The sequence below is a fragment of the Terrapene carolina genome, unplaced genomic scaffold, assembly GCF_002925995.2.
Source record: "Terrapene carolina triunguis isolate 2854851 unplaced genomic scaffold, T_m_triunguis-2.0 Scaffold236, whole genome shotgun sequence".
In the NCBI taxonomy this organism is placed as follows: domain Eukaryota; kingdom Metazoa; phylum Chordata; order Testudines; family Emydidae; genus Terrapene; species Terrapene triunguis.
Window position 1 is genome coordinate 18,140,399 of NW_020664587.1, and position 12,782 is coordinate 18,153,180.

Below are 12,782 nucleotides of genomic sequence, written 5' to 3' on the forward strand. Positions count from 1 at the left end.
CTCCGCCCACACCAGCCAGCGCCCCTCAGAGCGCCCGTGCCAGGCTCTCCCCGCCAGGCTCCCCGCGCCATCCACACCAGCCAACGCACCACAGGGCGCCCGTGCCAGGCTGTCTGTTTGAGCCCCCACTTTTCTTCACCTTGCCCGACAGCAGCCCTTGGTGACCTGGGTCCCTGCTGAGGAAGCTGAGCCAGGGACCCAAATGGTGTTGGGGCCCACAGGCCGTATCCGCAGGAGGGCAGTCAGACCTGGCACACAGAGGGCACTAACAAATACTGTACCTGAAGGAGCCAGCATCAGTCCACAGCAGGGACTTGCAGGGACCCCAGTGGCCTCCGCTCTATAAATAATCGAACCATAGCATGTTTCCCAAGAATTAGCTGTGCAGGTTAAGTATATACTGCCTGAAACCCATGTGCACAGACATGCACTCCTAAAGACTCCCATCCTGAGAAAAATAGCCAAAGGGCTCTTATTTGGTGCAGATATTAACTGCTCATTATTTGAGCACTTCCAGCTGTACCTGTGACAGTAAACATATAACACTAGCCAATGCAGGTTGCACATTAATTAGCATTAAATAACCATGAAACTCACTTAGGGTCCAATTCAACTGCCCTTGAAGTCAATGGCAAATCGGATTAGCCCTTAGCACTCCTGGCTTCCCTAGTATCCCTCACACACCTAGCACCAGCTGCGCCCAAAATGCCATTAATCTTTCCTTGGACCCAATCATACCCTGAGCAGTCATGCCAGCCTTCATCACCTAATATCCCTGCTATACCCGATCTCAATACACAGGATCCCATTATTTAAACCCTAGAACCCATTCCTGCTGCCATTTTACCTTTCCTGCTCCCTTGACATTCCCTGCATGGCTACATTGTTCTTTACATCTCAAGACACAATTATTGTCCACTGAAGAATGATAGTTATTCCAGGGAAGGGAACTCCAGTTATTAGGAAGAGACAGGTAATAGTTACGGGAGATTCAATCATTATAAACATAGCTGGGTTTGTGATGACTGGGAGAACCGCATGGTGACTTGCCTGCCTGGTGCGAAGGTTGTGGATCTCTCAAGACATCTAGATAAACTTATGTGTAGCGCTGGGGAGGAGCCAGTGGTTGTGGGACATGTAGGTACCAATGACATAGGGAAGGATAGGAGAGAGGTCAAATTTAGGCTGCTAGGTAAGAGATTGAAGTTCAGGCCCTCCATGGTACCATTCTCTGAAATGTTTCCAGTTCCACGTGCAAGGCCAGTTAGACAGGCAGAACTGCAGGCTCTCAATGTGTGGATGAGATGATGGTGTAGGGAGAAGGGGTTTAGATTTATTAGGAATTGGGGAAACTTTTGGGAAAGGGGGAGCCTATACAGGAAGGATAGGTTCCACTTAAACCAAAATGGAACCAGATTGGCACTTAAAATTAAAAAGGTCATAGAGCAGTTTTTAAACGAAGGGCTGGGGGAAAGCCGACAGAGCACATGGTTTGGATAGTGACATTCCTTAGGGGAAGATCTATTAATGGAGATTCTCTATGTCCTAGTAAGGAGGAGAGGATGGAAGTTGATAAAATATGGGTAGGATCTGATGAGAAACAGTCAAATGAAAAAGATTCCCATTCAATTACATCATGTAATGGCAGACAGCTAAAAAGTGACATGTTTTTAAAGTGCTTATATACAAATGCTAGAAGTCTAAATAATAAGATGGGTGAACTAGAGTGCCTCTAGAGGATATTGATATAATAAGTATCACAGAAACGTGGTGGAATGAGGATAATTAATGGGACACAGTAATACCAGGGTACAAAATATATCGGAAGGACAGAACAGGTCATGCTGGTGGGGGAGTGGCACTATATGTGAAAGAAAGCGTAGAATCAAATGAAGTAAAAATCTTAAATGAACCAAACTGTACCATAGAATCGCTATGGATAGTAATTCCATGCTCTAATAATAAGAATATAGCAGTAGGGATATATTACTGACCACCTGACCAGGATGGTAATAGTGACTGTGAAATGCTCAGGGAGATTAGAGAGGCTATTAAAATTAAAAAATCAATAATAATGGGGGATTTCAACTATCCCCATATTGACTGGGTACATGTCACCTCAGGACAGGATGTAGAGATAAAGTTTCTTGACACCTTAAATGACTGCTTCTTGGAGCAGCTAGTCCTGGAGCCCACAAGAGGAGAGGCAATTCTCGATTTAGTCCTAAGTGGAGCACAGGATCAGGTCCAAGAGGTGAATATAGCTGGACCACTTGGTAATAGTGACCATAATATAATTAAATTTAACATCCCGGTGGCGGGGAAAACACCACAGCGGCCCAAGACTGTAGCATTTAATTTCAGAAAGGGGAACTACACAAAAATGAGGAAGTTAGACAGACAGAAATTAGAAGGTACAGTGCTAAAAGTGAAATCCCTGCAAGCTGTATGGAAAATTTTTAAAAACCACCATAATAGAGGCTCAACTTGAATGTATACCCCCAAATTAAAAAACATAGTAAGAGAACCAAAAAGCGCCACCGTGGCTAAACAACAAAGTAAAAAAAGCAGTGAGAGGCAAAAAGGCATCCCTTTAAAAAGTGGAAGTTAAATTCTAGTGAGGAAAATAGAAAGGAGCACTAACGCTGGCAAATGAAGTGTCAAAATATAATTAGGAAGGCCAAGAAAGAATTTGAAGAACAGCTAGCTTTACAGTTACGTTTAAGCACGGACTACCACGGACAGGTTTTATTCAGTTGTATTTCACAATACCAGCCGTAAACTCAGCATAACCAGGGCACTATAAAAGTCTAATTCCCTGTGGCAACACTTTCATAAGTTAGCCTCCACCACTTTGCACAGAGCCTGTAACTCCCATCCACTGCTCTGTCAGACTATGCTAATATTTTAAGATTCTATATTTGTGACAAAGAATCCCAAGTACACTGAAATACTGTGCTAAAAAGTAATAGCAACATTTTTTTTAAGTACATCAGAAGCAGGAAGCCTGCTAAACAAGCAGTGGGGCCACTGGACGATCAAGATGCTAAAGGAGCACTCAAGGACGCTCTTATGTTCTTAACCCTAACCCTGAGCAAGCTGACTAGAGACAGCCTGTGTTCAACAGTGATGAGCTCCACTGTGGGGAGCAATTTGTAGTTCTGCCGTTGTGAGAAACGATGCCCCAGGCATGACCAGGCTCCTCCCCAGCCAGCCTGGCCGCTTGCTCTGCAGAGATAGGACTTTGTGCAGAGATATATTTAAAAAATGAATGTATCAATTTACTGAGTAATAGCCTCTCCCCAAAGAGAAATGGGAACATCCCGCTTGGGCGTAGAGGAAATCAGGTCTCCAACAGGCCATAGAGAGTCCTTCCCAAGAAGCATTCTTGGACCAGGCTGTGACTAGTGCTCTGCTGGCTCTAACACCTGATCTACACTTAAATTTTAGGTCAACATAGCGACATCAATGAAGGGTGTGAAACCTGACAGTGTAGACGCAGCTCGGTCGACAGCAGAATGCTTCTGTCAAGCTAGCAACCATTTCTCAGGGAGGTGGTATTCCTACACCAACATTAAAAAACCCTTCTGTCAGTATAGACACAGTCTATGGGCTTATGCCGACACAGCAACGATGCTGAGCTATGCTGGAATAGTCTCTGTTGGTCTAGAGGAAGCTGATGAGGCTCTGGGTAGGCATACCGAGAGTCCTAACTATTCCCTGGGCTGGAGTGATGGAGGGAACACCACACAATATTTTTAACATTGTGATTTTAAATATATAAACATCTTACATGCCTCTAGTGTCTTTCATCTCAAGTCAAAGGATCTCAAAGTGCTCTATAAACCTAAACCTATGCCAAGAGAAAGTCCATACACAGGGATCACTGCACCCACCACTGAATGGTAGCCACCTCAGGGGTGAAACATTGAAATTGTTTAATAGCACAATTGTACTCCCCTAGGACAGAACTGAGAACAAACCACCAATCGTTCTGCCCAACATGGCTGATCACAGGAGGGAGTCCCACATGGAAAGATGGCAGCTGTGATACAGCTTAGGTCACGTCTCTACTATGGGGACTCTAGCAGCGTAGCTAGGCACCACAGCTATGTCGGTATAACCCTGTAGTGTTGACGCAGGCTACAATGATGAAAGGGGTTTTGCCATTGCTGTAGGAACTCCACCTCCCCGAGTGACAATAGCTAGGTCAATGGAAGCATTGTTCTGTGACTTAGCTGCATCGACACTGGGGGTTAAGTTCATGTAGCTACAGCAGTCCGGGCTGTGGATTTTTCACATCCCTGAGAACTGTAGTAGCTATGTTGACCTAAGTTTTAAGTGTAGACCAGGCCTTAGTCTTTAAGGGGAGGAGGACAGAGTGGGGAACAGTTGCTGCCTCCCTGGAACCAGCTCTCTGTGATCTCTTACAGCATTAGCACAAGTCACAGCTTCAGATTTAGTGTCTTGAGGATTGATTCTAGGCTACATGTTACTTCCCTGCTCCATGAGTGGAGCGCCCAAGCGAGACTACAATACAGATACTATTCCTACTTGCTATTGAGGGAAAGCTCAGGCATCTCTGCTGAGCCAGTTAGTGACAGACCAGAGTGATGGATTTTGAAGGTTAGTACATCTGGAGGCCTGTAAGCTAGCTGTGTAAATGCAAGTGGCAGCAACAGGGATACTGGAATTGACGTTCCTCCTACGATGAGAGAAAACACGATACAAAGACAAAACCCTAATCTAGACTTCCTCCTTCGTCTGCAGCATCTGTACCAACCTATGGATTAACTTCAACATGTATATGACAGAGGGTTGTACCTGGGTGGCACTTGCTGATCTCCTGTAGGAACGTGCGTGTATGGGACCCAAAAGGCAATCGCACCACCAGCTGAGCATCTTCCGAGTTTATCTGGACAGTCACATCAGAACCTACACATGGCGGGAAGAGGAGAGTTGGAATTAATGCTGCTAAGTTTGGAGAAGACACTTACGATTTCTAAACACTACTTTAGGTGCTGCATGCACACAAAAGCCACGCCAGCACTGGACATGCCTCCACATCCGCAGTACTCAAATTAGTAGAAAACCACGCCAGCTGTGAGGAAAGAAATCAGCTTCATCACCTCTTTCAGTTTCCTGTATTTGGATGAATTTCTTTTATTTTTCAATAGGATTTGTAAATAATCATCATTATTATTCCTCTAGTCCCTTTCAGCCCAACTAATCCCAAAACATTTTTATAAACTTAAACTAACAGAAAAATTAGACAAGGAATCCCTACCCACGCCACTGAAATACAGTTGCATTTGAACAGCACTTAACACATTTTGGGGGCTTTTACAATTTAAATAAACAATAATAGTATCCAGCGGCTACTCCAGTGAAAGCTAGGGAGACCAACTAGAACTCATCTTTTAGCAACAATCCGGAATCATTTAGCCAAATGACTGGTTTGGCAATACACTGGTTAACCAGTAATAGTGTCCAGATTGATAAACTATCCAATCATAGCAAGACAAGTCTCCATCACTGCACAGAGTGTGTCCAATTCGGAGCAGCTCAGCCCCAGACATTCCATAAGCAAACCTGAGCAAACTCCACAAACCAAAAATCGTGGAATAATGGTTCATACAGAGCTTGTAACCTCAGTATACGGGAATCTTTCTTGTACCTCGTGGGAATCATAGCAACAGAAGAGACTCACCAATGATATGAAGGTCACTGTCAGGTGTAACTGTCAAAAGAGAAAAGCAATTCCATTAGAAAACCTGGCAAGTGGTGCCTGGGCCACGCTGCTACTATCCAGGGATACTACTTCATAAATAGCTCAGACAGACAGACCGACCCGGAGCACCCTCTGATAAGGGACAGAAAGGGAGGCAGAAGAAATCAGAAAGGATAGGAGGCCATGAGTATTATTTGGTAACTCTAAGCTCTCCTCTTGCCAGAGCTGGGGGTGCAGAGGATAGTTTGGGACTTGGGTTCCATGGGGTCCAATGCAGCCTGTTTTCCTGAGAATGTTAATTAATTACACTGGCTTCAGCTGTTTCAAAGTTACAGCAAAACAAGGCAAAAGGTGATCCAGTTTCCAAATTTCAGGCAGCAGTAGAACAAAATCCAGATTCTGTTCCACACACAGATCCTCTCTTTGCCTGCCCCCAAGAAAAGCTGGCACCTGATTGAACTCTGAGGAGCAGAAGCTAGAACCAGGAAGCGAGTGAAGGATGCAGAGGACACTCTACCTTCTTCTGCTGCAAATCCTTCTGTGATCGGCACAACTCTCTCCAAGCAGACATCCTCAGCTGTTATAGCCATTCGCCGATGAGTGTACAGGAAGATCCTGCAGGCAAAGCGCAGGGGGGTAATGCCACCTCCATTCCAGCATCAGCACTGAGCTCCCTGCAAGCCTGGTTCAACACCCTCCTATCCCAGCACCACACTCACCTGCTAGCACAGCCCCTGCAGCTCCTGTCCCTGCGCCGTGCCTGCCGGAGCACCCAGTAGGGTGGGGGTTTTAATTAATTTATACAAGTTGCTGGTGAAAGGTACCAGACTAACAGCCCTGGAGTCTAGGTTCCTCTGATTAAATACAGATCAGGTATAAAACAGGTAGTGGCAGGGCAAACGACCTTCCCTCATTACTTAGCCACCCCAACATGGACAGAGCACCTTTGGGGTGGGAGGGGAGTTCATGCACTCTCCATGGGCCATTCAATTCTGGGGCTTCCTGCTGAGACTGCCAGCCAGAGGACCCTGCCTTCCCCATATGAGTGGCCCATCAGACATTGTCTCAAGCACCTACGCATGCTCTCCATGGGTCCGCACGAGGCCCAGAAGCCGGCTCTCCACACTCTCCTCGCCGGCCAGGATACCCTGTACCGCATGCAGCTCATGGTCAAGGAATGGCCAACAGAGACACAAATCCACTAGAGCAGCCAGAAAGGCAGGACGCTGAGCTCTCTCGTCTTTGACTGCAGCAGCCACCGGCTGCTCAGCCTCTGGGTTTCCTGTCTGGAGCCTCCATTCGCATTCAGAATCAGTTAGGAGCCAGGTGTTCTGCCACCTTAAAATTCCTCCTGCCATTTCAGCTCAACCCTGGATCCTCCCACCACGCTCTGTCCTGGGCCATTGTGTGTTGTCAGTCGCCTCTCGAGAAAGACTCTCTTCCATCTGCGGTGGTGGGCGGAGTGGTCCAGTTCCACTCTGCCCCAGCCACGCACGGAGTTGTAAAGCATGACTGGTGTTTCGGATGAAAGGTGTCAGGGGAAGGTTTTTGGATCAATTAGGGACCCTAGAATTTAGCCCAATATTATTAGCACAGCACTCAGGCCAGTGTGCCATGAAAAGGACTGGGACATACAGGTTGTTTTGGATTAACAGATGGCCTACAGGTAATGATCCTGTCTCCACTGATGCTCAGTAATTCTGAGGGGCAGAAACGGGGGACAAAGGAGTGTGATTTCCCTGGTAATCCCATGCCACGTTCACTTATCTACCAAGAAATGCTGGTGCAAAGGATATGATCAGGCAGGTCTGTCCATCCGCCAGGGTCTCCTGAATAGCAACTGACTGGTCCATCCTTCAGGCTGGAACGCAAAGGGCTGCTGTCAGTGAATTACGTATGTGAATTGGCCAAGCTGATTTAATGCACCTCTGCAACAACCAGGCCACAAGGTGGTGCCAAGCAATGAAGATACTGCCGCACTAGACCGTGCAGTCAGTGAGCGGCACACGCTGATCTGACCGTGGCTCGGGGTTGCATCAGCACAGGCAGAGTGACTCAGCCCCAGCCTGTGGCAGGGAAACAGGCCTTGTCTGCACTACAGACCAAGCCATGCTACCCGGCAGCGTACCCAATACAGGCCGGTAATCGATGGCTATCTGCAATGTAAATCAGATACGTACCAGCTGCTGTATTTGTACCAGATCCTTCCCCTGCTGCCTCCTTCCGGCTAAGGGCTCAGATTGGAGATGCAGACGAGATCGCTCCACCTCAGATGCTCCGGCAGTCGCCTGAAGCAGCTTCGGCCAGACCCACTTGCTGAAACGGTGTCACGAGAATGCTGAAATCATGTCTGCTGCCAGACTCCTCGGAGCTCCGGCCCCCTCTGCAGCTAGAGCCCCCTCTTCTCCTGCAGACCTCCTCCCCACTTCCTCTCCACCCCGCTCCAGCCTGGCTGCTTTCCCACTTCCTCTCTGGCTTGTTCCATCTGCTTTGGCCTCTTCCCCCTTCTTGGTGTCCCAGATCTCCGCATCAGGAATCTGGGCATCAAAGCAGGAGCAGCTGGCAGGGCCATATCTATGGATTTGAATGGGAGCAGCATTCCAGCTCCGGTGATCCCTTCAGACCCTCACCTCACAAAGGAACAGGCCGATCTTTGTTCTGTCTCCCAGACACTGGCCAGATCCGTGCTCAGACCCGGGGGGAATCTGCAGTGATTTCAGATGGATCTTTGTTCCCTTTTGGAGCTAGTTCTCCTGACACGTCAGCAGGTTTTTCTCACTGCCGTCGGCCCCTCGGTGGAGCACACAGGACATCGCGGCAAGTGGGTTTTTCAGTTCATAGCCTCTCTCTAAGAACACTGTCCCATCACCTGCTGGCACCTGGAGCACATGCTGTGTCCAGTGTTTCTGTTGCACCAGGTTAGCTGGCGCCTGTGCCCCTTGCTGTTCTCAAGCTATTTCCTTATTTTCTCTGTTAATTACCTAGAGCCAAGCCCTTTTCTGCCTATGTTTTCCCAGCCTCACCTCTCCGTGGTGCCTGTCACACACAGGGACAGGTGATCAGCCCTCGGGGCACTGTACGGTACCTGGCTCCAGGCTGCCATTTGACATCAGCAGTCTTCCTTCAACTCCCAGCATTCCTGCTCCCGTCCTGCACTGAGCCCCCACATGTAACCCTTTAATGACATAACAAGCAATGTATTATGTCATCTTACAGACCACGTATGAATGAATAAATAAATACATTGTCCTTCCCAGGGTTATCAGAATGCTTCAGAGTCATTAGATAATCACCGTGATTTTTCTCTAGGATTGCATTTCCCCTTGGACAACCAGAGGAGACTCACTTTCGCTTCCTGTGTCTCAGGCACTGGCCCAGTGCGGCAATGGTTGGATTTCAGACAATGCAGGGGAAGGGTTAAGACTAAGAGCCATTATTACAAATACATACATAAACAAACATCACAAAAAGCTTTTTAAAAAAAATAAAACTCAGATATCGGGCCTAAACTACCAGACAGTTTCCCCTTTAAAAAAGAGCAAAAAAATTTCCCCCAAAATGTTTTTTTCCCCTTCCTGGTACTAAATATAAACAAGTCTCCAAAACCCAGGTATTTTCTTATATTTTATTTCCTGCTTTGATTAGAGAGTTTGGAGAAGATTTTCAAAACTGACTAGTGATTTTGGGTGCCAAACCCGAGACTCAAAGAAACTTGTGAATTTGCTGAAAGTGCTGAGTACCCATGCTTAGAGAAACCAGACCTAAAGGGAGCAATATCCCTGCTTAAAGCAAATCTCATTTCTACAGAGCATTCTGAAACAAATCTTAATCAGAGCAAAGGAGACTCCAGGACTAGCGAAGATTCATTTCATGGCAAAATTCAGAAGACCATCTTCGTCAGCCGCATCTTACTGAAAACAAATCATTTCCGGTTAAAATACAGTAACATCTTGTGCCACAGCTGGTGTGAGCAAAATGTGAAGCATCTGCTTCATTATGCAAATCAATCATTGCAGAGCCTCTCTGGGAGCAGGTGCCAGAGCGAGGGCTTGTCTACACTTAAAATCCTGCAGCAGCGCAGCTGAACCAATGCAGCAGCACCACTGTAGCGCTTCACTGAAGACGCAACCTATGCAGACAGGAGAGCTTCCCCCCATCGGCGCAGGAACTCCACCTCCCCAAGAGACCATAGCTGTGTCAATGGGAGAAGCCCTCCCCTCGACAGAGTGCTGCTCGGGGGTGTGGATTCCCCCTGAGCAACGTAGTTATACTGACATAAGTTGCTAGTGTAGACCAGGCCCAAGAAACCAAACCAAACCCTCTGCATACTAAAGACAGGAGACCGTGGCTTCAATTAACAATTGTCACGATCGAGTTCCAGCTGCATCTGACATGGCCAAGCAGTTATGCAACAAAACACCTGCCTTTGTTCTGAGCATTCTCTCATGAGGCTGGGGCTACACCCTCCCTCCCATGCTCCCATCATGAGTGAAATGGGGGGAGAGGGGTTAATTCTTCAGTGGTTTCTATACATTCAGCATGTGTGATGCTGCTGACTTAGAGCATTACCTAAATGTGAGACCATCCCCAGTCTGACGGACAGGGATCTGACCGGAGGCGAGTCACTGCTAAGAGGAGAGAGAAGAGGGCTGCTTCTGGAGCAGACAGAATGGTTACACCAGCTATGCCTGTGAGACAGCCTTTGTGGAGGGGGAGAGTAGAAAGGGGTTGGCCAAAATACTCCATTTGCTTAATGTTATTGGGGGGAAATTCTTATTTGAAGAAATTAGGCGCATTGTATAGAGTGTTATAAATGACTGGCTGGGCCCCCAGCAGCACCTGCTGAGCCAGCCCAGGCTGGAGTGGAAGTAGAGGGGTCAGGGATATTAGGAAAAAAAACTTGTTTTGCCAGTAGGCTGCTGTAGATGTTTTGTTCCATCTGCCCTAGAGGGACACTGAATTCCTACAATTCTGCAGCTGTTTTTTCATTTTCCAGGAGCCCGAGAATGTGACGCCATTTCATGTTTCGTCTCTTCCAGGTTTGGGGAACGATTATGGTGTAAATATCCCTCTTCTAAGCTAATGCCCCAACTCGTTCCATAAATGAACATTCCTGGCTGTAGGAAAAAAGCACACTTGCTACTCGAGCCCAGGCTCCCGCTAGCTCCTTAGCAGAAGCTCACAACAGTGGGAAGGGAGGCGGCAGACTGCAAGGAAAGCTTAGCCTGGGGATCGCAAACTATAAGAAGTATCTGTAAAATGCCATAGGGGACATTTGTGTGTGTAATTTATGCCAGCTCAAGTATAAACATGAGCATCGAGGCCTGCCAGCCGCTGAGGTTTGCACCCAAACAATGATGGCAGGATCAAAGGCAGTTGTTAGCACAGTCTGAATTTTTCCACTAGCACTAAGCAGTGCCCGGCTTATGATTTGTCATAAGCCAGCCTTTGAGGTCCGTAACAAATAAAACCCCACCTTTGGGGTTTGTAAACACATCAGAACAAATCGGCTGTGGACTAGGCAGCACAGAGTAGGGAAGCTAGTAATGGGAACAAGGAGTCCTGCACAGAGGAAGGGGCACACTGGAGACTTCAAGGAGTTTGGTTGAAAATAATAACGAGTCCCCACGCCAGCGAGAGGGAGGTCGCCCGGCACTTCCTAGTTTAGGCGTCAACAGCAATGAAGCGTTCACTGTACAAGTTGTTTCAGCCACATTCATCACCCAAGGGCCTGCCAACCACCCTCCCCCACTCCACAACTGCCTTGAGTCACTGTCTCCCTGAGCTCCCCAGCACGCCAAGCCCTGACGCAGGCTTCAGCCACGGCAGAAGATCGCCTCCAATAATTAAACATGGAGATTGATAAATATATTTATTTATAACGCCTCTTCAAAGGACAGATTCTGAAAATAGAATAACAGAGTACAACAATCACAACAGAGCTCATGTCAGCACAACTATCAGCAACACAGTTACCAGCAGTCTCTGCCTTGTGGTTTCCAGCAAACATAATTCAGTTACTCAATCAGTATCAGCGACATTTGGTGCAACAATAGGTCGCAGCAGATTCTTTTACACACAGACTAATCCCGGATTAAAAGCATGGTTAGAATGAACCATCCCTTATGATCCCTGCTCCACTTTTATTAGTCACCCTTTAGATAGTAAAGACTCCGGGACTGGCAAACAGGCTCCTAAGACATATGTCCCACTTTTAGAGAAACCCTGTTTCCTTGGGTACGATTCTAGAGAAGAAATATGGTGTTCCTAATTCAGCCCGCCCAGGCAGAAGACATTCCATCATCATCATCAGTGTGGTTATAAGCTAATTATTGAGGTGAGTGCTCAGAAAAGCTACATTGCAAGCAGGTCACTACCCCAGATGGACTTTGCTTGTGCCTGGATTTATGGCAGAATTTTCTGCCCTTTCAGAGGCTTCCTCCACCCATCATTCTTATACCTGGACACATGGGCGGTGGGTGAACCACAGGCTTGGGGAGGATAGCCCCTGACCTGGCCCACCCCTTCTGCCTGGGGACCTGCCCCTCCCACTCCCCTTCCCACCCCAAAGTCCAGAGCGCCCGCGCGCCCCCCTCCCCCGGTCACCCGAGCACCTCCAGCCCCAGAGAACCCAGTGGGTGGCCCCCCACCAGCACAGGAGCCTGAGTGGGCAGGCAGTGCACAGCCTCTCCTCAGCCCCAGAGCACTGGGTGGGCGGCACATGACCCCGCCCCCCCCAGTCCCGGAGCACCAGGTGGGCGGTGCATGGCCCCCCTCAGCCCCGGAGACTGGGCGGGTGGTGCACGACCCCCCTCAGCCCCAAAGCACCGGGCGGGCAGCGCACAGTCCCAGCGCCAAGGGCCCCCCCAGCACTGGGTGGCCTCAAACACCTCAAGTCCCAGCCGCCCTATCCCCAGCCAGCTTCCCAGAAGAGGATCAGCCTGCCTGAGCTGGGGCCAACTAGCAGCAGGAGGGGGTCTTGGGGCAGAGCATGGGCGGGGCCAGGCGGGGATGTTTGGGGAGGCACAGCATCCCCCAGCCTATTAGACAC

General features: G+C 48.3%; 1 protein-coding gene across 3 annotated transcripts in view; it reads right to left on the minus strand.

Moving 5' to 3' along the window:
- INPP5B (inositol polyphosphate-5-phosphatase B) overlaps window positions 1-8,102 on the minus strand; it is a 32,553-nt gene extending 24,451 nt beyond the window's left edge. The window contains exons 1-5 of one of the 3 annotated variants that reach the window (XM_029912669.1): window positions 7,912-8,102; window positions 7,503-7,592; window positions 6,249-6,346; window positions 5,711-5,740; window positions 4,825-4,935 (exon numbers count right to left, since the gene is read on the minus strand). In XM_029912669.1, coding sequence (XP_029768529.1) covers window positions 4,825-4,935; window positions 5,711-5,740; window positions 6,249-6,321 — 214 coding nt within the window. In that variant the 5' untranslated portion in view covers window positions 6,322-6,346; window positions 7,503-7,592; window positions 7,912-8,102. Of the gene's footprint in view, window positions 1-4,824; window positions 4,936-5,710; window positions 5,741-6,248; window positions 6,347-6,804; window positions 7,593-7,911 lie in introns of those variants that run through there. The other 2 variants (XM_029912668.1, XM_024202945.3) reach the window with 2 other exon arrangements.
- Window positions 8,103-12,782: the final 4,680 nt, after the last annotated feature.